The 24,303-nt window shown below is 42.7% G+C and overlaps 3 protein-coding genes across 4 annotated transcripts; 2 read left to right on the forward strand and 1 right to left on the reverse strand.

Moving 5' to 3' along the window:
• Positions 1 to 303: 303 nt before the first annotated feature.
• BTF3L4 (basic transcription factor 3 like 4) lies at positions 304 to 8,843 on the reverse strand. Its single transcript, XM_075155785.1, has 6 exons — positions 8,711 to 8,843; positions 7,391 to 7,454; positions 6,335 to 6,448; positions 3,639 to 3,840; positions 1,744 to 1,803; positions 304 to 822 (listed from the first exon to the last, which is right to left on the reverse strand). Exons 2-6 carry the CDS (start codon positions 7,442 to 7,444, stop codon positions 776 to 778), a joined length of 477 nt encoding a protein of 158 aa, XP_075011886.1. The 5' UTR covers positions 7,445 to 7,454; positions 8,711 to 8,843; the 3' UTR covers positions 304 to 775.
• Positions 8,844 to 9,183: 340 nt separating this feature from the next.
• TXNDC12 (thioredoxin domain containing 12) lies at positions 9,184 to 24,109 on the forward strand. 2 transcript variants are annotated; one of them, XM_075155787.1, is made up of 9 exons: positions 9,207 to 9,615; positions 11,753 to 11,813; positions 17,433 to 17,485; positions 18,208 to 18,281; positions 18,857 to 18,926; positions 19,015 to 19,098; positions 19,540 to 20,826; positions 21,817 to 21,920; positions 22,671 to 24,109. In XM_075155787.1, the coding sequence occupies exons 1-7, from the start codon at positions 9,525 to 9,527 to the stop codon at positions 19,617 to 19,619; spliced, it is 513 nt and encodes a 170-aa protein (XP_075011888.1). In that variant the 5' UTR covers positions 9,207 to 9,524; the 3' UTR covers positions 19,620 to 20,826; positions 21,817 to 21,920; positions 22,671 to 24,109. The 2 variants fall into 2 exon arrangements, with proteins under 2 accessions (XP_075011887.1, XP_075011888.1); XM_075155786.1 differs by lacking the exons at positions 17,433 to 17,485; positions 18,208 to 18,281; positions 18,857 to 18,926; ... (2 more) ...; positions 21,817 to 21,920; positions 22,671 to 24,109 and adding an exon at positions 13,076 to 13,502 and having other exon boundaries at positions 9,184 to 9,615.
• Positions 13,570 to 14,396, forward strand: KTI12 (KTI12 chromatin associated homolog). Its single transcript, XM_075155783.1, has one exon. It carries the CDS (start codon positions 13,570 to 13,572, stop codon positions 14,290 to 14,292), a length of 723 nt encoding a protein of 240 aa, XP_075011884.1. The 3' UTR covers positions 14,293 to 14,396.
• Positions 24,110 to 24,303: the final 194 nt, after the last annotated feature.

Here is a 24,303-nt window from a genome sequence, read left to right on the forward strand (position 1 = left end):
CCTTTTGACATGGGAAATACTCTACATAATCAACAGGAGAACATACTGCTAAGCCTACATGGAAAGAGTCAAATATCAGCTTGTCTCAAAAGGTTAGAGAGACAAGAAAAAAAGAAAAAGTTGAGAAAGGTTAAAAAAAGCACACTTTTCTGAGACCAAGTTTTCTTTTTTAAAAAGTTACTGTACCAAACAAGCCAGTAAAACAGCTCGTCTTCGTTATCATCCGGGATCAACGTAAGGTTGATAACAATTATCACGTGTACATTTCAACAGGGATGAGAAACACATCTGCAAGTACAATAGTTAACAGCAAATTAAACCCAAGTTTTAATGGTGTAATGCCTCTAGGTCACAAGATGTGGACAAAATTTTAATCTTAACTACCTTCTGTGCACTATTTGGTGATAATCAAAAAGTAACAATGCTGAAGATTCATTTTATTTCTACTTCCAAAAGAAAAGGGGAAAAGGTTAAATAAGTGTTCTCCAATTTGTTCTCCACTATATGTACACCCACACACATACACACACGCACATGCACACACCCCTCAAACTGCACTGACATTTCTTTTTGACCAAAAGAGTAGATCCTGGGAGTAAGTGCAAAATGCAAAATCAACTGACAGAAAATGCTGAACAAACAGCATCATAAAAATACAAAATATTTATATTACTGAACTATTAACAGATGATGTTCTCTGTTTCTTTAAAACTTTGGAACCACATAGCTGATTTCTTAAATCTAGTCCATGCCAGCTTCCAGAACTATTAATGATTTAGTTAGCTTCATTCTTTGATGCTTCATCAAAGTTTTCTACGAGATCTGAAAGAGATGAAAATATTTAATACAGTAATGCCCAGTAACATTACCTTCATAAGTTTAATGAAAATGCATATATTATAGGAAAGGTTAAGTAGTTCTTAACTAGACTCAGGTACACCATTTATTATAGGCAGATTTCAAAGGGCTTTAGAAAATAGGGTTTGTTTGAACATACACAAAGAACTAGAAATGCAGGAACACTCGGAAAAGTGGAAGTTCTAACATGAAGTGATTAAGATCTGATTTTCAGAGGTGCTCTATTAGGTACAGTTGAGTCTTGAGCATCAGCATTCTTTAAAGAATGCCTGAAGTTAGGCAACCATTAACTGTTGTACTCCAGGAAACAGAAAATTTTGGAGAACTGAATTTTTATGCAAGGTCACAAAGAAATAAACCAGTGCCAGAGCATGAGGAATTGAACCTCTGGGTCCACCGGTTTGTTGTTTTAGCTAATACACCATACTGATGGGTATAGAAGAATGTGGTGATTGACAGACAGTTATTGACAAATTAAGAACTTATAATATTTATTTACTGAGAAACTTTCAGACACTGATACAAGTTTTGCTTCTTCTATTACAGAAATAAAAACCCCCAACCCAGACTCTGATTTAAAGAGAACCTGGTAACTATGTCAATCATGTCATTTTGCAGCCCTAAAACCCTATTTGGACATTTAGATCACCTGTTCAACCTCCCTGAAAGTATTTTAATCTATTTTCACTTAAGATTAAGCAATTTGCACAAGGTAAACCTTTTTTCAAAAGCTGGAATTCAAAGTCATCAATGTTTTAACGCTGCCCAGTATATGAAGCCTCCCTTGGCAAGTGAGAAGTATAATCACATCAAGAGCTAAATATTTAAATGCATGAATTGAAATATTTATACATTAAATGGACATATAAGTGTGTATGTGCCTACCTGGGACATCATCATCTTCTTCATCAATATCTTCAGATTTTGGTGCTTTACTATCCAACACTATAAAAAGAAATTTGGTGCTAAGTTCTCATTATACAGAATTAGGGACAACCACACAACAAAATAAAGCCCATAACATACAGGTGAAAAAAGAATGCATTTCCCTAGCCCCCAACAGTGACAAACACACAAATGACTGGATATAAACAGTAATAAGCATGACCAAAAGGTCTACTCGTGAACATTCTTATACCAAATTATTAGCACAGCCATTTTCAAATGCTTAGGGGTATTAAGGCAGAGCTAGCACAAGATCAAATGATACGTGTCTAAATCTTCTAACTGAAGCCATGTGTTTCAAAGCAACAATAACGTGGTACCAATCAGGGACCAACATACCACATGATTCAATTACCAAGGGGCCACAACTGTAGGAAAAAGTATTTCCATATCAAGGGTTCTGCATCAAACCTAGTCTTCTGTAAGTCATGGAAGCTGGAACATGCTACAACTAATCTAGAGAAACACAAGAATTTAAAAAATAAAAGAAAGTATTTCTTCTCCTTGGTCTGACTTCCTGTACTATCTAAAGAAAGCATAGTATCTATCTATTGGTACCAAGGTTGTATCAAAGAGAGATGCTTATGATGATCCATTTTCTAAATTTTAGAAGGTATTTTACATATTAATATTAGTAAAGAAGGAAAATAAACCCTTTACTTTCAATTAAACTCTGAAGATGAAATACAGAGGAGATTAAAATTGATTTAGAAGGAACAACCATTTGTCGAAAATATCAGAACAGGTAATGTATTTTCCAATTGCAAATACAGACAATTGCAACATGTCCAATTACAGCCTTTTTAATGGCCATAACAGTATAAACAGTACAAATATGAAAAACAATTTTTTTTTAATGTACAACTTCACCAGGGCTTGAGATTAAGAACTAGTTTTTAGAAATATACAACATGAAACATGAACTCTGATATGGCTACTTGTAATGAAAAGTGTACCTGTTCTGCAGTCTAAGAAAAGAAAGCTTTTACAAATTCTTATCAAAGTCAATGGACTGATTACTTGCATGCTTTAGAGTACTCTCATGTTCTAATTTCATAACATACACCATTAGAAGAATAAATTTCCATCTATTCTTAAATTACCAACTTGCTTAGGGAGAATAGCCAAGACCTCTACAAAACATGCTACAGTGCTTCCCCAAGGAGGGTATTATTCTAAAAGGGATTGCCCCCAGACTCCATTTCTTCACTGTAAAATTACAATAATAGTTATACCACATATATATACACACCATGCTCCCACAGCTTTAAAATGAGTAGAAAAATAATCACATTGAAAACTATTTTTTTTATTTTTAATCAAACCTTTGATTTTGAATTCATTCTAAAAAGTCTTGGTTTAATTCCAAATGGAATTACAGAGTAGAAGATAAAGAAGATGTTTCTTCTCTATATCCACAACAGAAACATGTTTTGTATGAACAAAGAAAACAGAATCAATTCCCTGATAAAAAGAACTTCTTGAGTTTTTCCCAGAAAGAAACTGAACTTGCTTTCCTAAGTATTGTCATACACAGTTGTACATCTGGAATCACAACATGCCTGACTTACCAGATCTTGGTGGTTTTTTTGTTTTGTGTTTTGTGTTTTTTTTTTTTTGTTTTAAATCAGGGCCTGCCTATACAGAATCTTGAATCAACAAGAAAAAAAAATTCCACCCCCTGCCACTATATTTCCACAACAGTGGCAAACAAATAAAAGGACATATGCTTTTGATCACTTTTTAAGTCACACATGCTGTTAAATTTGGGTTAAAACTTTTAATATTTCATATGTTCTTTAAATCAGCCATGAAAGATTCCAAAAAAGACCTACCTTGTCTTGGGAATTGTTCAGCTAACTTCCTGAGACTTGTTAAGCTGTCAGCACCAAGCTGGCTTAAGATGCCTGGAAGCATTTCTGTGATCGGTTTAGCCTCTGCATGACCAGTAATTGCAAAAGTGTTAGCAGAGAGGGAAGCTTGAACCTTGGGGTTGTTGAAGTGAATAACTGTTCCATCATCTTTTATCATGTTCACCTGTTTAAATATATCAATAACATTTACCAAAATGCTGCAGTACCGTGTTGAAAAAGCGTGATAAATTATTAATTCAAATCTAAATTTAAAATATTAAAATACTAAAAAATTACAAAATCAGTACTCTTCCTAGAGAATAATATAACCATGATAAAAGCATCTGGAACTAACACCACCTAAACTGAAATAAAATATGAGTTAATGATAAAATATGGGTTCGCACATGCTATATGATAAGGTAGAATTTAAGAGCTATGGTTCCTTCATAAAATACACTTATCTAAATACTAAGAAATAAATATGTAAGGATTGTATGTTATCATACAGTTCATGTATATTTTTAACAAAGGCAAAAAACGTACATAGGTTAGACTGTAAGGCATAAACAAGTTAATATCAGGAATGTCTAGGGAAGAAAAAAAAAAATAAAAACAAACCCAAAACCTTCAGCTCTGTGGTAATTCTTTACAAACGAAAAGCTGTAACAGAAAGTTTAAGACATCGCCATTCCCAGTTATCTGTGTCACCTATCAGGAAAATGTTAGTGTTTCTGCAGCAGAATTGGCAAAGGCACAGGATTCACAATCTGGCCTACTTCCTGAAGCTGCCCAAGGCAAGGATGCTTCCTGCACATACACAGACAGAATTGGAGGTTTATGTACCAACTGCACTAGAACAGGCTTCTATGCCTTCCTAATAATTCCATGATGACTCTTTTAAGACTAAGTACATCATACAGTGATCCTGCTCTCTTCCTCTTCCCTGGTCTTCTGAATCACCAAGAATTAAGTTTTACAGCCAGTATAGCAGCGTGCTTTGCTCCTGCTGTCAAAGTTTATACTGGCATATTTGTATGGGTTTATTTTATGTTTTTTAACTTAAAGGGAGACAGAATGGAAAGTTAAAAAGGTTTTTCTTCTGGGCCTGGCTAAACTATGGTTAAGTGGAAAATAATTTTGTCTGAAAAAAGGAAGAGTTCTACCCATCAAACCAAATAGTAGTAATAAACTTATGTCACAAAACTCATAAGTATTGTTTTTAGTAGAAGTTACAGGAAGAAAACAGAAATTCGGGAACTAAAGAGATTTAAAATATACAAACATGTAAGTTATCAATCTTCACACAGCAGCAGAGTTCAAAATATGTTTTGAAAAGGAAAACCAGGTGTGTTGCTTTCCTGCAAATATAAAGGATGTCCTGTCCCTTACACATAGGGAAATGGTAAAGGCTTCAAGCACTGTCATCCTCTTACTTAAAAGCCTCTTTCAAAAACCACACAGGTGAGCTACTAATGTTTGACTCAACATTACTACCTCCCCAAACTCTTCTATCTACACAAAGCTTACCAAGGTCAACTTGTGTCCACCTGAATACAATAACATACTACAATTACGTACCTAGCCATCAAGGTGGAAGCATATTGCATTATCTTCCTTCACATGAAGACGTTTAAAATCCTTAATAACTGTGTCTGAATATAATCAGGGGACAGGGGGAACAACCCAAAACAGAATAAGAACTGGGTTTCTTTGGGTTTGTATAGCTCAACATATACATATCAAGCTTAAGTAAACAAATCGAATTGTTTCTGTAGCAGACGTATGAAAACTTACAGGCAAACAAGGCTTTTACACTGAATCTGTATTTGCCTTTGGAAGAAAGGTATGCACTAAGTGACCTCTGGAGGCACCTTGCAATCCTGCTTAAATTAATTAATCACAGATTAAATAGTATGCTGCTTTAACCAAGTACTACAGTAATACTGAGTTCATGATGAAGGAACACCTCCTCCTATCACATATAAGCATCACTCTCTACAGTGTTATGGAAAATGTCAGTATTTCAGTTCATATTTTATACATGTAAAATAGACATATTCAAGGAATATCCGAAACCTTTATTTTCCTACAAACATTAACACAGAAGCTGGTTCTGTAAAGTCTTTGCTGTGTTGTAAGAAATGTCATCTCCTGTGACTACCACAAACAATTCTGGTAATTTTCATGCAGTAAAAGGACCTAATTTTGATAATACAAACTTGCAAGTTCTTACTCCAGGTATTTTTATGGTTTTCTTTATATTCTGCACTACATAACCCTTGCTTTACATGTGCCTGCACAGTACACGTGCATTTACTGCTCTTCTCTTTAAAGCGGGTAATCAAGTTCATGAAGTCAAGACTCAAGACAAGTTTTGTTTTGCAATGAATGCAAGACACATACATGACAACATACCAGCCTCTACAATCACTATCTGGCCAGCAAAACCTTCTCCTTTCTTTAAGTATGTATGCATTAATGTAAATGAGATAATCAATCAAGTAACTTTACCTATCAGTAACCAGACCTGTGAGTTTCTGAGGGGAAAACTGTTGCTTAAAAAACAAAGCAAAAAAACCCCCAAAACAACACAGAAAAACCCCAAAACCAAACACATACCAAAACACCACAGTGAATTTAATTTCAAACAGCAAACACTTATTTTATCACTATACCTCTTCAATGCCAGCAATGTTATTTACTGCAAGTTTTTTGAGGGAACTCTGAAGTTTTTTGTCATCAGCTGTAGCTGTTCTGTGCACCACCTTCTTCTTTCTGCGAGCTGTTCCCTAGAAAAGAATCAAGATACAACAGTCAGCTATTCTCAAAATCTCACAACACTTCAATTTTTCAAAGTCATATCGCACTCTGAGCAACCTATCTGTAAGCTATGAGAAAGCTCTGTAGTCAAAAATGCTTTCCAACTTACTTTGCCTTCACCTACAGCTTTAACTGTCAGTCTCAATTTTAAGGTTTTTCGTAAGTGTAAAAGACCAAAAAGACACCGAACAGCAGCAGTATTTTTCCCTTCCCACAAGATAGATTATAAAAATAGTATTTACTATTACGTAATATATGAAGAGTTTCCTCAAGAACTTTATTTTTTCCAAGATGAAGCACAAATACAGTGATTTAAAAAGGTCACACTTTTGTAACCAAGTAATTAATATTTTTAAACTGTGCCATAGACAGCAACTTTGGAATTCCTACACTGTCAACTTTTGTACAACCCCACCTACGGTTAGGAGATGAACACCCACACTGAACAAGCTATATGCTTTTTTTTTTGTCATATTAGCTACCTGCTGGCTCAGAGAAAAGAAACAGCTCAGTGCAGAGTCAGATAAGCCCTGGAGCCGGGAAGGAACAAAGGAAGGAACTCCCCAACAGGGAGAAGAGAAAGGCAGAACTGGAACAACCAACAGGTAAGCTTAGCTTGAGCTTCCACAGGTCACAACAAGTCACTGAATTAAAAAGAAAGCTCACACACTGTGGAAACTACTCATCCAACTACTCATACCGCTCTTACCTGAAAGAAAATTGCATTTCAGGTAGCAATACTATGATCCAGATAGCACAAAAAACGTATTTTTCAGGCTTCAAACGTATATATTTTTTTCCTCCCCCCCTCCCATAAACTAAAGCCTATGTTTTGAAAAACAAATTTCAGAGATGTTTCTCCCTCAACCTGTAAATTACAGGAAACAGTGCATTTCTGATGGTTTTCTTACCTTTCCTCCTATTCGGACCTGCGCTTGAAGCTTCGCCAGTTTTTCTTGGTTCATAGTGCTGCGTCTAAAGAATAAGAATAAGATACAAATACAAGTTAACTATCAAAATATTAAGAAAAAGTTTTCCATGGTCCATTTTAAAAGTACTCTTAAAATTGCAGTGGGTTTTTAAACTTACACAAAATTCAACAAAACATCAAACAAACACATATAAACAAAAAGCTTTAAAGCCACACCACTTAAATAATACAAAGTGGTCCAGCAGCAATCTGTTTAACTGAAGTGCCTGTACTGTGATGAGGCAAATCAACAGGACATTTGGTTTTGCATCAGACTGAAGTACTACCTGCGAATTTCCAAGTATGCTAGTTTACTGGTTTGACTATTTGACTATCAGAACCATTCGACTGAACTACTGACACAGAACAGACCCAAATCAGCACATATCCACGAGTGCTTCTAGGAAAACGCCTTTATCTTTAACAGAACCCAGGCAGAGGCTCATCACTACACTTCTTTGAATACTATTTCCAAATAATGAATCTCTGATACTTTTAACTAATAAGCCAGTTCCAAACGCAGTGAAGTTCATATCCTGACAGATCTATATGAACCTCTGGCAGCTATTCATCCAATTCAATGACTGGCACATTAGTCAAGTGGCTTCTCCAACGGGTCAAGTGGGACCTTTAAAGGCTGGAAGACCTGAAAATCTGTAATGGGTGAAAAAACACCTCAAGCCTGCCAACACAATGAAGGAATTTCGTTGCTCTGCCCCAAGAAGTCATCGGTAACCCCCTGAATGAAGGCGAAACCCCCTCTACATCTCCATTGTGCCGGGAAAGCGACGGGGAGGGGGGAAACGGGGCTCCCGCGGACAAGCGGGGACCCAGCGAGGCCCCAGCACCGCCGGGAGGATCACCACGCGGTCAGGGACTCCGCCGGAGAGGCGGGAGAAAGGACTCGACCGGCTCGCTGGCTACCTCCAAAGCACAGGGCACGGGAGAGGATAAAGGCCTCGTCCCTCGGGAACCAGGGCAACCCCGCCCGGCTAGGGCACCACGGCCCCAGGGGAGAGTCGCGGGCCACCCGAGCCAGGGCAGACTCCACCACACCGCGCCCCGGCGCAGGGCCTCGCTCCCCGGTCCTTTCCTTGGGGAACGGCCAGCGCCCGCGGCCCCACCACGGCCCAGCGCGCCGGACGGGGACGGGACGACGCTGAGCTACCGCGGAGCTCCGCCCGCCCCACGCCGGGAGGCGGCAGGGGAAGGGAGGGCCGCGCCGGCGGAGCGGTGCCGGTGGGCGCGGGTAAGGTCTCACCTGAGCCCAGCGGATCCTCCGCAGCCCAACACGCGGTGAGAACAAGATGGCGGCCAAGGAAGGAAAGAGAGGCGCACAGAGAAAGGAAGCTTCGCACCACGTGACGGCGCCAGCTCGCCCGCGGATTGGCGGCGCCGCGGAGTCATATTTGCATAGCAGCACTGGCGAGGGCGCGGGGAGGCGTGCGCGCAGCGCCTCCTGGGAGTTGTAGTCTCCGGGGGCTGGCAGGGACCGACGCCCCGGGCCAGGGATCGATGCCGGGTAACCCAAACCTGGGACGCAGCGGCTCCGAACGCGCTTGTCGGGACGCTCCCCGCCTTGGCGAACCCTCCTTCAAATACGAGTGCTTGTGCGCGGTTTTACCTTCCCAACCTGCTGGGCAACTCTTGAGAGCGGCGGGACAAAAGGGTTTATTTGGGAGGAGAAAACGAGGCCGGAACCCACCCCTGCTGCCTGCTCCCGCCGGGGTAACTCTTTTGTCCAGGGGAGTAACAGGGCTTTGGGGACCCGCTGTGACTGAGGTACTCCTGCCCCAGAGGTCTCGGCTACCTGCACAGAGCCAAGCTCCTCTAACCGAGGGGGAAGGCCGGGGACAGAAATCCCCACAGCAGCCCCCTCCCTCCCAGCCTCCCCCGGCACCTCCGAGCCGAGAGGTGAGGGCGGCGCACCGCCCACATCCGCCGCACATCACTTCCTGGGCTTTAAAAAAAGGGGAAAAAAGAGGAAAAAAAAAAAAATCACCTAAGCTGGTCCGGTCCCGTCTCGGAGGTTTAGGGACCGTACCCGGGGTGCCGCTGCTGCCTGCGCCGACACCATGAAGGCTCAGCCCGCGGCAGCCTCCATCTTCTGCCTGTGCCTGGTGCTGGCGGCCTCCGCCGCCTCCGCCGCGGAAGGTCTCGGAAAGGGTCAGGCAAACGTTTTTTTGGGGGCTTTCCTCTCAACTTTTGCCGTTGCCGTGAATGGGTGCGCTGGGGCCGGGTCGGTTCCCACAGCCCACGGCGGCGAGGGGGGCGCGGGGGCGGGGGAAGGCCGGCCTGGCCTGGCACTGCCGCCGCGGTTTAGGGGGAGACCGCTGCCTTTTGACGTTAAAGATGAGGGGGTCTTTAAGCGGTCTTTGCCGTCGTGGTTCTGTTCCGGCTAAACCCCGAGGAGTTTCCCGTTCGAGGGGCCCCGCTTCTTCGTGGGGAGGGCCTGGGGGCGGCGCAGCCCCTCAGTGCCCGCCGCCCTGCCTGGTGCTAAGGTGCCCCGTCAGCCCTGTCCAGCCTCTGCCGGCCCTTGGCGGGCGGTGAACGGCTCTTCCCTCCCGCCCTCGGCTTCCCTTTTCCTTGGTGACCGCTCCTCACCTCTCCTCTGGCTGGCCGAGGCCTCCTTGTGTAATTGCCATGTCTGATAGCCTGGCTCAGTCAGGGTGCACCAGGGCCCTGAGCCTCACTGCAGGTGGTGGCTTTAGCCTGTCCTGGAGATAAATCTCCTCTTCAAGGCTGGTAGTTAACACAGTTTGATCAATGACAGCAAAGCTGCGTGGTGTGGATCCCAGTCGTTCCCCTTTCATTTTACAGTTAATTCCTCAATGACTTTTCATTCAAAAGAAACACTCTGTAATGTGTTGTGTAAGGCTTTTAAAAACATACTGAAGCTTGCCAGAAAGTGGGTTTTAGTTTAAAAAAAGAAAGGCTTTCGAAAAGTGTTTCTTAGCTAGAACAATAGAAGGTTTTCCCTGTTTTAACATGTTGGCCTTTGAATGAAATAGCTGACGTGTCAATATTCTGAGTAAACGTGACTTCTGCTAACCCAACTGGTTTTTGCTCTGCTATGCTCGGCTGGTACAAACGTAGCCTTGTGTCTGAAGCTGCCTCTGCAGTTGATACGTGTGTGTGATTGGATACGGACAAGGCATCCCCACCTTACTGCTAGTACAACTAAATATTTGCTATGTTGCATCATGTATGTTCACAGTTGTCCATATCAGGAGAGAAGATAAAGTAATAAAAATACTGTGCCAACGGTTCAAACCTCACGGATGCTGAACTAGGGTGCTACGAGGTTTTGCTGACCCTGTTCTTGGCTTTCTCCAGCTTCTTTGCCATAGTTTCCTACTGGAGACAATGTCCACTTTCCCCTGTGTCAGCACTGGGCAGCCTGTGTCTCCTGACCTCTGCGTAGCCCCCAAAATCTGCTCCCCTCTGCACCCTGGGCACTGAGGGTTGCTGCCTAATCCAAACCCTCAGCGTTGGGAAGGCGCAAGCTGAGGCTGGTGTTCGGTCATCCAGCAGAGCCCTGCGTTACTGGAGCAGTGAGACCTCTGAGAAGGTCTTCCAAGGGAGTTCCCCTCTGAACAGTTCCTGGATCTCCCTCATGCCAGCTCTCTGTGTGGCTTTCAGCCATGTGAGGGTCAAAAAAAATGGCAGCCTGTGCTTTGCAGTTGTTAAACGTACGCTCGCTCACTCTTAACTGACACAACAACATCTGTTATCTGGGTATGAGATAAAATATTTCCTGCATTGTTCAGTCACTGTAACATTCAGAAATCTGTGTAATGGCGTTCTTTCTTACTCTTCGATGATAATTATCATCAGCAGTAACACTCAGCATAATAGTTTTAGGGCAATTAATGATCATATGCTGGCCTAGGAATTTTTAAGTTTTGCGTTAGTTCACATTCAGTGGGATTTAGGAAGCCGAACGCTGACATGTTTAATTTGTCACTAATCAGTTAATAAATGTTCACAGATTGAAAAGGAACAGGGAATAATCAGAAGGCTCTTCAATTTTAATCTTTGTTTGGGGGATTTTGGTGTTATTTGTGTATCTATATAAATATTCATGAGTGTGGTATGTTTTTATTAATTTCAGTGGGATTCCTCATAAGACTATGTAGGTTCTAAGTATTTGCAGAAGTCTTTCCAGGACTGGGATTATAGTTTGCTTTAAAAAAAGAATATAAAATTACTTGAAAATATTCTTAAGGGTGGACTGCTAGTTGTACATCTGTTAGTTGACATGTTAAGTTATGTGGCATTTATAAACCCTTCTCTCTGGCAGGTTTTGGAGATCACATTCATTGGAGGACACTAGAAGATGGGAAGAAAGAGGCAGCAGCCAGGTATGTTACCTAGCTTTAAAGACAGAAAAGTGTGTTTAAAAACATTCACAAAGATGCTGTATCGATCTTAAACTTAGCCACAGAAAATAGTAATTAACAAACATGAAGGTGGTTTAGGAGACTGTTGAGACCCCTATAGGTTACGAGAAAATACAGTGTTTTGTTAACTTTGCTGAGGTACCACCTAGGTTTACTGATTCGAGTTCTAGCATGTCTTTGAAGTGAGAAGCAAATATTTTTGAGTATTTATCATAGTAAGGAAAGAAACAGATCTCAAACCCACAAATGCATGTTTAAGTAGTACTCAATCCCCTCAAACTCAGCAGTGCTAATAGCTTCTGTAAAATTCAATGTGCCTGTGTGGATGAGGCCTCAGTGTCAGACGAAAGAGTTATTTTGTTACCACTGCAGAAAAAGTCTGAAAGTTTCAAACTGTAGTGAACTGGTAAGTTGTTTCAGTGGAACCTTTTCTGGGTTAAGCTTAAACTCTAAAAAGAACAGTCTCTACGAAAAGGTAAAAAATGACATTTTGACACATTTTTTCTCAGAATTTTTTCTGTTTCTTGTTAAAATGTAAGAAAGAAAATTGTATGGTTATAAATTCTACTTGTATTTTTAAATTTAGATCTGACAATGCTGACATTAGCGGAAATTCATTATGCCTTCCAGGTTTGCTGTTCAATTGAATTTTGCTCTCAAACGGATCCATCTGGCGAGTTCTGCACTCTAGTGTAGACACCAAATTAACCCAGATGGTACAGTTCAGAAGCCTTACAAGTGTTTATAAATGGATATTTTAGCATTTATTTGACATAACTGTCCAAAACCACAGACAATTTCACTATTTGCAGGAATAATTGTAGCATTACTTTGCAATGAAGCAAAGGAAGCTTTAAAATGAGACAGAGGAAGGAGGGAGGGAGGGCGAGCTCCCAGGTTTAGGCAGGACGAGCGTTTCTGCTCAGGAACAGCCCCAGAGGAAGGGACAGGTGTAATGCACGCTCGCTCCTTTTGTTGCCAAAAACACAGACCTGCTCACCACTTTGAGTTCAGCAGACTTGAGTGTTGGTGAACTGAAGGATTGGGAGAAAACAACAACAACAAGATAAGCGAATCAAAAAAGCAGATTTTTGTTTTAAGTCTGACCTTAGGCCAGGAGGTGAAAACTTATACGAACTTATCTGTTATGCAGCAAGTGAGACGCATCAGAGCCAGTGGTCTAGGAAGTTTCAAGACCAAATCGGTTTCAATTCTGTCAATAGTACAATCTGGATGTGTCGGAGGTGCTGGAGACGGCTTGGTTTTGAGTTCCCTGTAGGGGCCCGGTGTTCGTACAGTTACTGGGTGTCTGGTTCTCGGGGACAACCACAGCCCGATCGCGCTTTTCAGCAGGACGCCCCACAGGACGGTGTCCCTGTGCCAGACGCGTCCCGCCGCGAGGTGACTCCCCACGGCCGCCCTTGGGGCCGTCTGAGCCGCTCGCCGTCGGGGTGCGCGGGGGCGGCTGTGCCGAACCCCTACGCTGCTGCCCCGAGCCCGGGAAGGAGCGGAGGGCGCGGGGCTGCGAGGCGCCCGGCGGGGGGTTTCCACGCGAGCCCGCGGCTGACCGGCGGCACGGCGGGGCCTCACGCCATGGCGGCTCCGGCGCAGAGCGCCGTTGCCCGGGCGACCGCGGGGAGTCGTGAGTGACCCGGGCGGAAGCAGTCGCCATCGCCGTCCGGGTCAGAATGGCGGCGGGGCGGGCGCGGGGAGGAGGATGCCGCTGGTGGTGCTCTGCGGGCGGCCGGGCAGCGGCAAGAGCCGGCGGGCCGCGGAGCTGCGGGCGGCGCTGGGCGGGCCGGAGCGGCAGGCGCACGTCGTGGCCGAGGCGGAGGGCGGCCGGGCGGCGCTGCGGGCCGAGGTGGAGCGGCGGCTGAGCCGGCGGGACGTGGTGATCGTGGACGCGGGCAACGAGCTGCGGAGCATCCGCTACGAGCTGTACTGCGCGGCGCGGCAGGCGGGCACGGCGCGCTGCCTCCTGCACTGCGCGGGCGGCCCGGGCGGCCCCGACGAGCCGCCCTTCGAGGCCCCTGACCCGCGCAACCGCTGGGACCGGCCGCTCTTCACGGTGCACGGGGAGGAGCCGCTGCCGCTGGACGCCATCCGCGCCGCCCTCTTCGAGAGCGCCCCGCCGCCGCCGCACCGCGCCACCCGCACCCAGCCCCTGCAGTCCAGCGGCTTCCTCCACCACCTCGACCGCGTCACCCAGGAGGTGCTGGCCGCCGTCATGGCCGCCCAGAGGAGCGGGGCGCAGCCCGGGGAGATAGTCCGTGTCCCCGGCGTCGCCGAAGGGCTGGTGCTGAACCGGCCGGTGAGCATGGCCGAGCTGAGCCGTCTGCGGAGGCAGTTCATCAGCTACACCAAGATGCAGCCCAGCGACGAAAACTTGCCCCAGTTGGCCAGCATGTTCCTGCAGTACCTGAGCCGCAGCATCCAGTGAACCCTGTCACTTGTGCCACGCACAGCAGTGGCCGTGGTCGGGTCCCAAAGTACTTGCAACAGTAAGAACATGGCTTCCAGCCACCACGGAGCTTGGGTCCCACCTATTGCATATCAGATCATAGAATCACAGAATATCTCAAGTTGGAAGGGACCCATAAGGATCATCAAGTCCAACTCATGTGGCAATAGCTCTGGGAAGATCGACGCCATGTCCTTGCAGCAGCTGAGCAAGCTATATTGCTGAGAGGATCTGTAGGGATACTGTTCCCCCTCATTCTCCCCACTTGCATCTTTCGAAAAAGAGAGTTACTGTTGCATGGCCAAGCAAGTGAAGTCTCCTATGGAGACCCCAGTAATCAAATAGTGTCTGAACATGAAAGCCCAAAAGGTGGTGACTGTAGGGAAAACTTTTCCCCTCCACATTGGCATGTTTATGTCTTGAATAAGAAGATTGTTTTTCTAAGACTGTCTCCAGATAATGTCAAACTGCAGAAGAGACTTCAGGTCCAGAGCTGGAACAGGCTGTATTTTTAGGATGAACCCCAGAGATAGTTTTGCAAACTCTGCACAACAGAAGGGTGCTGGCTTAGCAAACTCAAACCTCTCTGTTTCAGGTTTAACAATAAAATGTGTGCCTTAAATGGAGTAAAATCTTAATTTACCTGCAGGACTATTTTATTGAAATAACTTGCTATGTCTTTTCTCTGCAAGATCATCATTAAACGCCTTTAAAGCCACTAATTGTTTAAGAATGAGTGCTGTCCTAGGAAAAATGAGTTAAAATGTCAGTGTCTGTTCTGGGTGAAACTCTCCCATAAGTCTGTACCAGCTGTGGCGGGTAACTTAGTTTTGCGCTTAATTTCAACTAATTTCAGTCTTTGCTATACGACGTATATAACTTATATAAACTTTTCACTTTCTGGTGGATGCTTCATCCCTCATTTTAATAAATTGTGGCTTTTGATTTTAATTGTATGTGTAGTGCTACCTGGGAGGAAATGGTAAAGTGGGGCAGGAAGGGTTACTTCAATTACAGTGGCTGTTTATCTGACGTACCGGCTGCTAGGTGGATGTACGCGTTGGAGAACTGAGAAATGACTATAAAAATGTTTTGATGTAAATAAGTTTATTTTCCCAGTCAAAGTAAAGAGAAGAAAGCTGAGAAAATACATTCAGTATCTCTAAAACTTCTGTGAGTTCTCACTGGCTAAGAGTTGGTATTTCAGGACTGCGAGCACTTCCATTTAAAATCTACTTTGAAAATCTCTTAACTTTAAAAAAAAAAGTATGTTGCAGTACTGATTACCAGATGATTGAACTCTTCTGACATGAAGCACTGATCCTTGATGATAAGAACGTGTATTTTCCAGACTTAAATCAGCCTCTCCTCAAGAAAGAGGCAAAATCATGTTGGACTGTATGGAAACAATGAAGAAGAAGTGTTTTTTCATCATCAGAGAGAGGACGCTCATGCAATACAAGCTTTACAAGGGAAATGTGTACTCTTGCTCCTTACTGCAAACAGAGTCCTATGTAAAGATGATAACTTATTGCTTAGTTATAAATTGCAGACTTCTGTTTGAACTACTCGAAATGTTAATTGCTTCCTCTCCACCCTTTCCTGGTTCTGAAGGCCAAAACTGAATGCTGCAAAGCAGAGATTTCCTTTTATATCTATCTACAGCTAAAGAAAAACTTGTACTTCAGTTCTGCTAGTAGTTCATTTAGTTGCCGTCATGTGCAAAGGTGTTTGTAATTTCTCTGTTTGTGAGAAATTAATTTCATTTTTAACCCCCAAAATGGTAACAGAGTTTACAATAGCAGAAAGCTTAAACTTTGCTTTGCTTGGCATACTCTGAAAGAAGTATCCATATAGTATGTTCTCTGTGTGTCTGTCTTGATTTCTTCTTTTCCTTCACCTAGTTTTAGGCTGCTCTTACTATTCTGGAAGCTATATCACTATTACCAGCTTCCCTTGGATACTCTTCCATAGCTTAAGGGGTTTATTGCTAAGAGAAAAGGGATGAGATACTCAATTCTTATTCGTAGTCTTTCTTAGTTTATTGCCCTAGTCAGCTTTCATCAGTTCAACTGTTGGATGGTAGAAACAATGAAAGTATTAGAAAGGACTTCTGCATGCAGAAAGTGTGGAGGTAAGTGTTGTACTACCTGGATGTGCTCAATAGCAACAAAACACCTGTAGTTGTATCGCTTTTCTTGTTAGAAAGGTAAAATTGATTCAAAATAGTCAGGAGCAGTGAAGTGGATTAATTGGATCGCCAGCACTAACAACAGGAAATATGTGAAATTCCTAGTGTCTTTAAGGCCTCTTTGTCTAATTGCATAATGCAGCCTGAATATATTATAAAGGAGCTTAGAGAAATTGAACTTGGTCAGCTTGACTTTGTCAGAAGGTAAAATGCTAAAGGGATTTTTGAAGAACAATGTTAAATAAAACATATCTTAGGGCGATGGAAAAATAAAACATCTCAGGGTGATGGAAACCTAACCTCTGGGTAGTGTAGATAGTAAAGGTCAAGTGAATTATTTCGGAAGAGAGAATAATAAAGAGTAAGTTTGGTCCTTTTGCACTGCACTTTATTTAGGCTGCAGTTCCACGCAGGCCCCCCCTCCTCAGTCCTGGCACTTGTCACGTTTGTCACAGATTTGTTTCAGCATACCAACATGTAGGAAACTAGCCTGGCAGGCAGGGGGTTTTTTAGGTTACTGTGTTGATTATTGCTCAATGGAGGGTCTTAGTCACAGGAGGTGACTGGAACATGCAGAACGTAACGGAGAGAGGGATGGATGGATGACTGTCATCCACTGCATTGCCTTAAGCAGCCACGAAAATCCATCCCGAGATCTCTCAAGCAGCTGGTGTCACTAACCACTTCCAGTAAAAAAACGCATGACCAGTTGTGTATCTGAGCAAATCTAAACTAAGATGAGGAAAACGTTTTGCAAGACAACCTTAAAACACAGCAGAATCTCTTTACATCTCTCTTATTTTCTGTTACATTTAGCCTTTGTAGAAGTCTTGACTGTTAAAATGTACATGTAATAGAATTTGGTTTATGTAAGCTTTCTTTGACAATTTTCTTTAATTTTCCTTTTTTTTTTCTTTTTTTTTTTAAGTGGTTTGCCTCTTATGATTATCATCCACAAGTCTTGGTGTGGAGCTTGCAAAGGTAAGTGTATTTAATACTACAGCTCACTGAAATTTCTAAGGAACTTTTGTATACAAATCATGTAACCATGAGAAACATGAACTTCACATTCAAAATGTAGCTAACAGTATTTGTGTTTCATTTAGAGCAGTATAATAATATCACACTACTTTACTTGTTAGCACTGCCAAAAGCCAGCCATGCCTAAATGCCAGCAAACTAACAGCTGTAGTGCTGCACTTCTTTAGTGGCTGCAATTTCTCCTGTACTTGGCTATGAAAAATAGAACAGAATGAATGATCTTCAAGAATTAAGTGTAAATTGCCTTACTTTCGCCTGGTGGTTCTTCGAAAGTGAGGCTTTATCTCTTTCAGCATCACAAACAAACAGGCTGGGCATAATGGCTATGTTTTAAGGATGAGCTGGTTGAGTGAGAACTGGTGGTTTACAGCAAGCTTTTTGCTTCTGTTCCATTGGTTCAAATATGACCGCATATGTCTGTTGGCCATGCTTCATCATATGCTGCCCAGCAAGGATTGCTTCATTTACCTGCTGTTCTGAGCCTGGCTTGAACGGTTTGATACATATATTCCATGTGCGCACCGCTTATTGAAAAGTACCAGCTCTCCAGAGGGGGGAATAAAGTCGAGATTTTGATGCTGACCTGAAAACCTGAAATCTTTTCCACTGTCTTTACGCATCTCTTCTTTTTCTTTTCTTTTTTTTTTTTCCCCCTTAATTAGCTTTGAAGCCGAAGTTTGCTGAATCCAAGGAAATCTCTGAACTTGCCCATAATTTTGTTATGGTCAACCTTGAGGTAGGCTGCCCTCTGATTTGTATCCATGTTACTGCCTAGTAATTAAGCATTTGGAATCCTACTTAACTGGTTGCATCACGTTCTGTGTACATCCTAAATCACGCACTCCTGAATAGGTATTCAGGATTGATTGATATAGCTGATTGTTTTAAAAAGAATTTTCTTCAGTTTGGTTATTTTAATTGTGTTTATAAACCTGGCTCTCTGCCATTGTCTCTTTAACAATTTGTATAATGTGTCATTCCATTTCCGCAATAAAGGAATTTATATTCATTCTCTCATGACATATCAAACATTCCTACACCAAAGTGGAGCATTTAATGCAAATAGACAGAACAGAAAAAAAAAGATTATTTTCACAAATGATACTTGTTTAGGTAAATATAACTTACTTTCCTTTGAGAGTGGAAGACAGTTCTGCAGTGGAAGACTGCAGTTACCTAGTGTCTGTTCAAGGTGTAAATTGCTCAGGATAAATGGAATCTGAAGGCAATAGCTTGTTTCTTTGAAACAAGTGCTGTGTTTTGTTAGATATCTTGCTAATATGTTCCCTCTCTTCTGTCTTGCTTTGGTAGGATGATGAAGAGCCAAAGGATGAAGCCTTTAGTCCTGATGGAGGTTACATTCCCAGAATCCTTTTCATGGGTAGGGCATCACAGCTGTTGCATCCACTCACAGGACTGTGTTCTTATTGTTACCACCTAAATTTCCTGTTTGATTTCTTGTTTCATAGACCCCAGTGGAAAAGTCCACCCAGAAATCATAAACGAGAAAGGAAACCCCAGCTACAAGTATTTCTATACCAATGCTGATCAAGGTATGTGCAGAGTAGTTTGAAGTGCATTTTTGGTGAGATGAAGCTCTGGGTGTGTCCTGAGTGAAGGACTTTCCTCCACTTTTGAGTGAGGGAAAATGATGATACTTTACAGCATAACTGGTAGCTGTTAGATACAACGTGAGTAAGTCGCTCTCTTATGCCCTAAGGAACCATGTTCAGAATCATGGTTCACCTTAATACCTGCTATAATGTCTATAGGACCTAAACTTTGTCTCCAGCTGTGACATGGAAAATCATGCAATTCACATGATCCAGCTACAAATAGTTGGGAAAAGGGCACAGGACTGTTTTTTTTTCCCCACAGGTTAATTTGTAGATGTACATTCTGTAACGGTGTTATTTTAAAACACTTTCATTATCAGGACACCGTGATGTTTTCATCCTGAGATTAATAGTTGCTGTCTCTGTTTAATCTTTCAGTTGTCCAAGGGATGAAGGAGGCCCAGGAGAAGCTAACAGGTGATGCTTTCAAACAAAAACACCTGGGAGATGAACTATAATGAATACACTGAATGATGCTTTTCCATCACTTCAAAACTCTAAAAGGAAATGATTAAACAGACCAAGAATGTAGATGCACTGGAGGGACATAATTCTCCTGTCAACAATGTTAGGTTAAACCCTGTTTGGAGTTCACACACATACATCAGTTACAGTGTTATCTCCTCCTCTGCCTGGCAGTTTGTACTGTAATGATTATTTGCAACAAGGTAGTGTGCAAACACATCACTTTTTGTGTTTGGGCAACCACTAATATTTGGTGTTAAAAGGGAGGTGTTTGAGGACAAACAGTGTGATTGGAATAACTAGAAGTAGCCAACATTTTGACACTTAATCAGGGTTGGATCCCTCTTTTCTCACTGGTATTATGTGATCCCATTTTTTTTACTGGGATTCCTATGAATGGGGTGTGTTCCTGGGCCAGGTGTTCTCTAGACATCCCAAACCATGAATTCTGCCACTAAGCCAAGTAGAATAAATTTCATGAATGTCCAAGTAGCATGTGAAATTATTAGCTCTACAAACATACTTTTGTGTAAAACTGTGTGTGATTCATCTTTATTTGCCTTTGGGCAGAAATTTAACTTCTTCCTTGTGCACTCACCTTTTGATTGTTTTATCAAGTGAGGGTGGGTTATGTTGAAGCTTTACGGGGGTTCCCCTTTTATTCTTTGAATGTTTTTTGGTGAATGCCTTGCCATCACATTGTACTGTATTTTTGTACCAGGGTGAAAATTAAACCTTTTTAAACGTAAGCATGCAGACAGTGTTTTGTGGTAAAGGGCATAGCTTTCCATTCTTAAGGGTGGGGGAATATATTTTTGTTTATGTTGCAGTGGTTATTAATGCTGAGTGTCACAGCTGAAGAAGGTTTCTCCTTTTCATAATTAAAAAACAACAGTTGCTTTTCATGTAATTATAATTCAGCCTTTCTTACACTACCTATACTGTTGAGGGCAGGGTAATACCTAGTGTTTATCTACTGGAGCCGAAAAGAAAAATAGAGGGCGGAAGAAAAATCACCTCTCTTGATCTGCTGGTAACGCTTTTCCTAATGCAGCCCAGGATGCTGTTGGCCTTCTTTGCCACAAGAGCGCATTGCTGGCTCATGGTCAACTTGTTCTCCACCTGAACTCCCACGTCCTCCTCTGCAAAGCTGCTTTCCAGCCTGTCAGCCCCCAGCCTGCACAGGTTATTCCTCCCCAGGTGAAGGACTTTGCATTTCCCTTTGTTGAACTTCCTGACAACCCTCTCTGCCCATTTCTCCAGCCTGTTGAGGTCCTTCTGAATGGCAGCACAACCGTCTGGTTATCACTACTCTTCTCAGTTTTGTGTCATCTGCCAGTTTGCTGAGGCTGGACTCTGTCCATTCATCCAAGTTGCTAATGTTAAAGTCTCGACCCCCGGGGTACTCCACTAGTGACTAGCGACTTGCAACCCAGCGGTTCTTCCAGTTTTCCGTCCACCTCACTGCCCGTTTATTTAGGTTGTACTTCATCAGTTTGTCTATGAGGATGCTATGGGAGACAGTGTCAAAAGCCTTAGTAAAGCCAAAACAATGCCTACTGCTTTCCCCTCATCCACCAAACTAGTCGTCTAAAGGAAAAAATCCTGTCCAAAAGGCACTTGCCATAACTTTCCATAACAAACACAGAGAGATAATTTTCTACAGATAATTTTTGAAGAGCTGTCTGAGGACATTAGTTGGGGAAAATTGTTGTATACAATACACCCAACTTGTCTACTGAGTCCATTTTTACTGTTCAGTAGCGTAATGAATTTTACTTTCCCAACCAGTCTGCCTTTAAGGGATTTTAGACACCAAAACTCAATTGGGCACTAAAAGACAAGGACTCGGTGGAAATAATGGGATTACTGCACATTACAATTACCCTTCTCAGCTACTAAAAGCTATTCTACAGGTTTTATCCTCTGCTTCTCTTGCAAATTGTCTAATAAATTAACCATGAAATTGAACTTGGCAACTATTCTCAAGTTGTATCAGCCTTCAAAGTAAATGATTCTGTGTAAGTCCTGAAAAAGGATTTGTGTTTTGCAAAATTGTCTTTTTTTTTCCAGCTATATCAGCTGACCTAATAAAAAGTAGGTCCTATCTGATGCTCCTTATTTAATTTATAGCCTTAGATTGACATGACTCTAAAAAATCATTGATACTTTTTTCTTATTTGCCACCAGGGGGAGGACTCTGCTTGTTCATCTGGGGTATGATTCAAGAAATAATACTTAAAAAAAACAATCTCTGATGCAAAATAGCAGGGTGCAGCTCTGCGATTTTCCAGGTACGCTTTCACAACAGTGCTGCCCTTGTCTTGTTTCTGCAGTGAAATTAATAGCCTGTGAGATGTACGTCATTGGTCCCAAAGCCTTGCTTTGCAAAATGCTCTCATGTCAGAAGCAACACGGCCTCAAAGTAATTTTTAAAAGTTCTCCTCTCTCTCTTTAAAAAGGTCTAGAGACATCTCCCTTCAGTGACAGATGCGGGAAGTGTGCTTCATCCTTTACATTTAAGACCATTCTGATTCAAAATTACTCTCCTTCACCTCTTCTCTGATGTATCTGCTCTCCTTCAGCAGTTTCTGCCTTCCAGACTTGCTACTTCTGAAGGAAAAATACTCCATAATCCTTTTTCCTTTGTTATTTGGCTGCCTCCTTTCTTTCTGATCCTTTCTACCCTCTCTATGTTCAGACTTGGTGAGCTGGTACAGCTTCCCCATCCTCCCTTCTGCTTGCTCTTTTCTAGACCATGCTTTTGTCCTCTATAGCAAGATGGAGCTTGGCACGTGCTAGCCTGCTTGGCGTTTAGCTGGGGTCTCAGTAGAATATGACATACGTGCTGCCACAGCGTGATTGCTAGGGGCAGCCAGTTAACACGTGTAAAAGCTGTTCCACATCTCTGCATTGCAGGATAAATTTACTTTTGATCTGTTACTTAAATATTTTTCTCTTTCTACCTGTTAGTTTTATACCTGGACATTTTAGTTGCTAACTCCTAATGCAGATTCTTTACACCCTTCTGCTTTTTAATCCAGATCAGGTGATAAATGCTGGTTGGCATTTTCTTCTGTGCAGAGGGATACATCTTGAACCTTCCATCCAACAGTTGCTTTATGTACGTTGTGTAACTTTACGCACGCAAGCAACTCCACAGGGTTTAGAGGAGCTGCTTACAGGTCAGTGTTTGTTGTAGTTCCGTTTAAAGTTAATTATACATTTCAGCAGCTCAACAGTGCACCGTAACCAAGGCCTCAGATTAGTTTGCCCTCATCAGCTTTGTTTCGTGTGCTGTCCATTTGCGTATGACTTGCAATAAACCTGCATACTTACATAACTTCTTTAGATGCACGCTAGAAATCCCCTTGGATTCTCAGCTTCTACTCCTTTTATAGTGATAACAAAACCCAAAGACACTTAGTATAGACCCAGGGAACTGCCAGGCCAAATCAATCTCATGTAAACAAACATGCTGTCAGCTCCCTTTTCTCCCAGAAACAACCCACAGAGAAAAAAAAATTCAAAGTTAATTAAAGAGTGACTGGATTGCAGCTAGCCATCTGGCTGCCTGCGAGCAGAGGTTGCTTTGTGCACCTGGGGCTGAACAGGCTTTAAGGAAGTGTCAGCTAGAGACTGGGGAAACCTTTCCTTTGCCATGCCTAGCAGCAGGGAACAAAATTGCAACAACCAAGAACGCCAGCACGGCCAGAGTGTCCCGTCCATCATCCTGGCATGCTGAGTTTAGGAGTCACCTACTTCAAATGCACTTTTGTCCCCATGGCTGTTTGCCATCATATCTAGCCTGTATCTAACTGCTAATGAGCTTTATTCATTGTCCTCACTTACAGCTTGTGCAATGAATAGCTCTGAAGTGAGAGATCATTAAACCCATATGAATGCAAGGTCATATACCTTGGAGGTGATGAAACTTTTCTTAACTTTTGGCAAGAGGAGAGGCATTTGCATTTGCATTATGCTGTGATACTTATTTGCAGCTGACCCAGTATTATGCCTGATTGGGTTTGCCCAACCAGGAGAACCACTTCAGGGCTATTCCTCCACAACCATGGCTATAAGTGGATGAAAAATTGAGACCTGAGGATGGAGATTTAGAAAGTAATAAAGGTGGAATTATACCGAGCAGAACTCTATCCAGAGAGCGGGATAAAAAGGGGAATTTCACTACAAATTCATGCTCATCTCAAAGAAAGCAAAGCCAAAGGATGAAGTTTATCTAAAAGGTTGCATCCCACTTCCAGACAGCTGTGTAAGTTGTCTTTGGGGCTAACTGGACGGGGGAGCTTGCTGCCTGGAGGGAACCAGGAAACAATGATGAAGGTCCGTCCAAGTGGTAGAAGTCACTTTGTCTCAAAATTATTTGGCATATTAACTCATTTCCTCTTTCTTCCTCCAAGAAACAGATGCTGACTTGTTAAGCAGTTTAGTCAAATAAAATCAGTTTGCTTTTCCTTTCAAAGTTTGTCTAGTGTAAGGCGTGGCTGCATACAATTCCCATTGGCTTGCCATTGTCCGGGGAGCACCACGAGAGGTGGTGATTCAGTCCTGCAGCGCCAGCCTGGAGCTACCACGTCAGCACGTCCCGAGGAGGAATGTCCACTGACAGCTGCCAGCCAGTTCCTGTGCCTGTCACAGGCAGTGGGGACAGGGTCC

The sequence above is a fragment of the Calonectris borealis genome, chromosome 8 (assembly GCF_964195595.1).
Source record: "Calonectris borealis chromosome 8, bCalBor7.hap1.2, whole genome shotgun sequence".
In the NCBI taxonomy this organism is placed as follows: domain Eukaryota; kingdom Metazoa; phylum Chordata; class Aves; order Procellariiformes; family Procellariidae; genus Calonectris; species Calonectris borealis.

Bases quoted from the DNA above. Each gene is read 5' to 3' on its own strand.
- BTF3L4 (XM_075155785.1), bottom strand. From the start codon at position 7,444: ATGAACCAAGAAAAACTGGCGAAGCTTCAAGCGCAGGTCCGAATAGGA. The intron at 6,449-7,390 runs GTAAGAAAACCA...ATTCTTTTCTAG, and splicing joins AGGTCCGAATAGGAGGAAAG to GGAACAGCTCGCAGAAAGAA. The intron at 3,841-6,334 runs GTATAGTGATAA...ATATTTAAACAG, and splicing joins ACATTGCTGGCATTGAAGAG to GTGAACATGATAAAAGATGA.
- TXNDC12 (XM_075155786.1), top strand. From the start codon at position 9,525: ATGAAGGCTCAGCCCGCGGCAGCCTCCATCTTCTGCCTGTGCCTGGTG. The intron at 9,616-11,752 runs GTCAGGCAAACG...TCTCTCTGGCAG, and splicing joins CGCGGAAGGTCTCGGAAAGG to GTTTTGGAGATCACATTCAT. The intron at 11,814-13,075 runs GTATGTTACCTA...TTCTGTCAATAG, and splicing joins AAGAAAGAGGCAGCAGCCAG to TACAATCTGGATGTGTCGGA.
- KTI12 (XM_075155783.1), top strand. From the start codon at position 13,570: ATGCCGCTGGTGGTGCTCTGCGGGCGGCCGGGCAGCGGCAAGAGCCGG.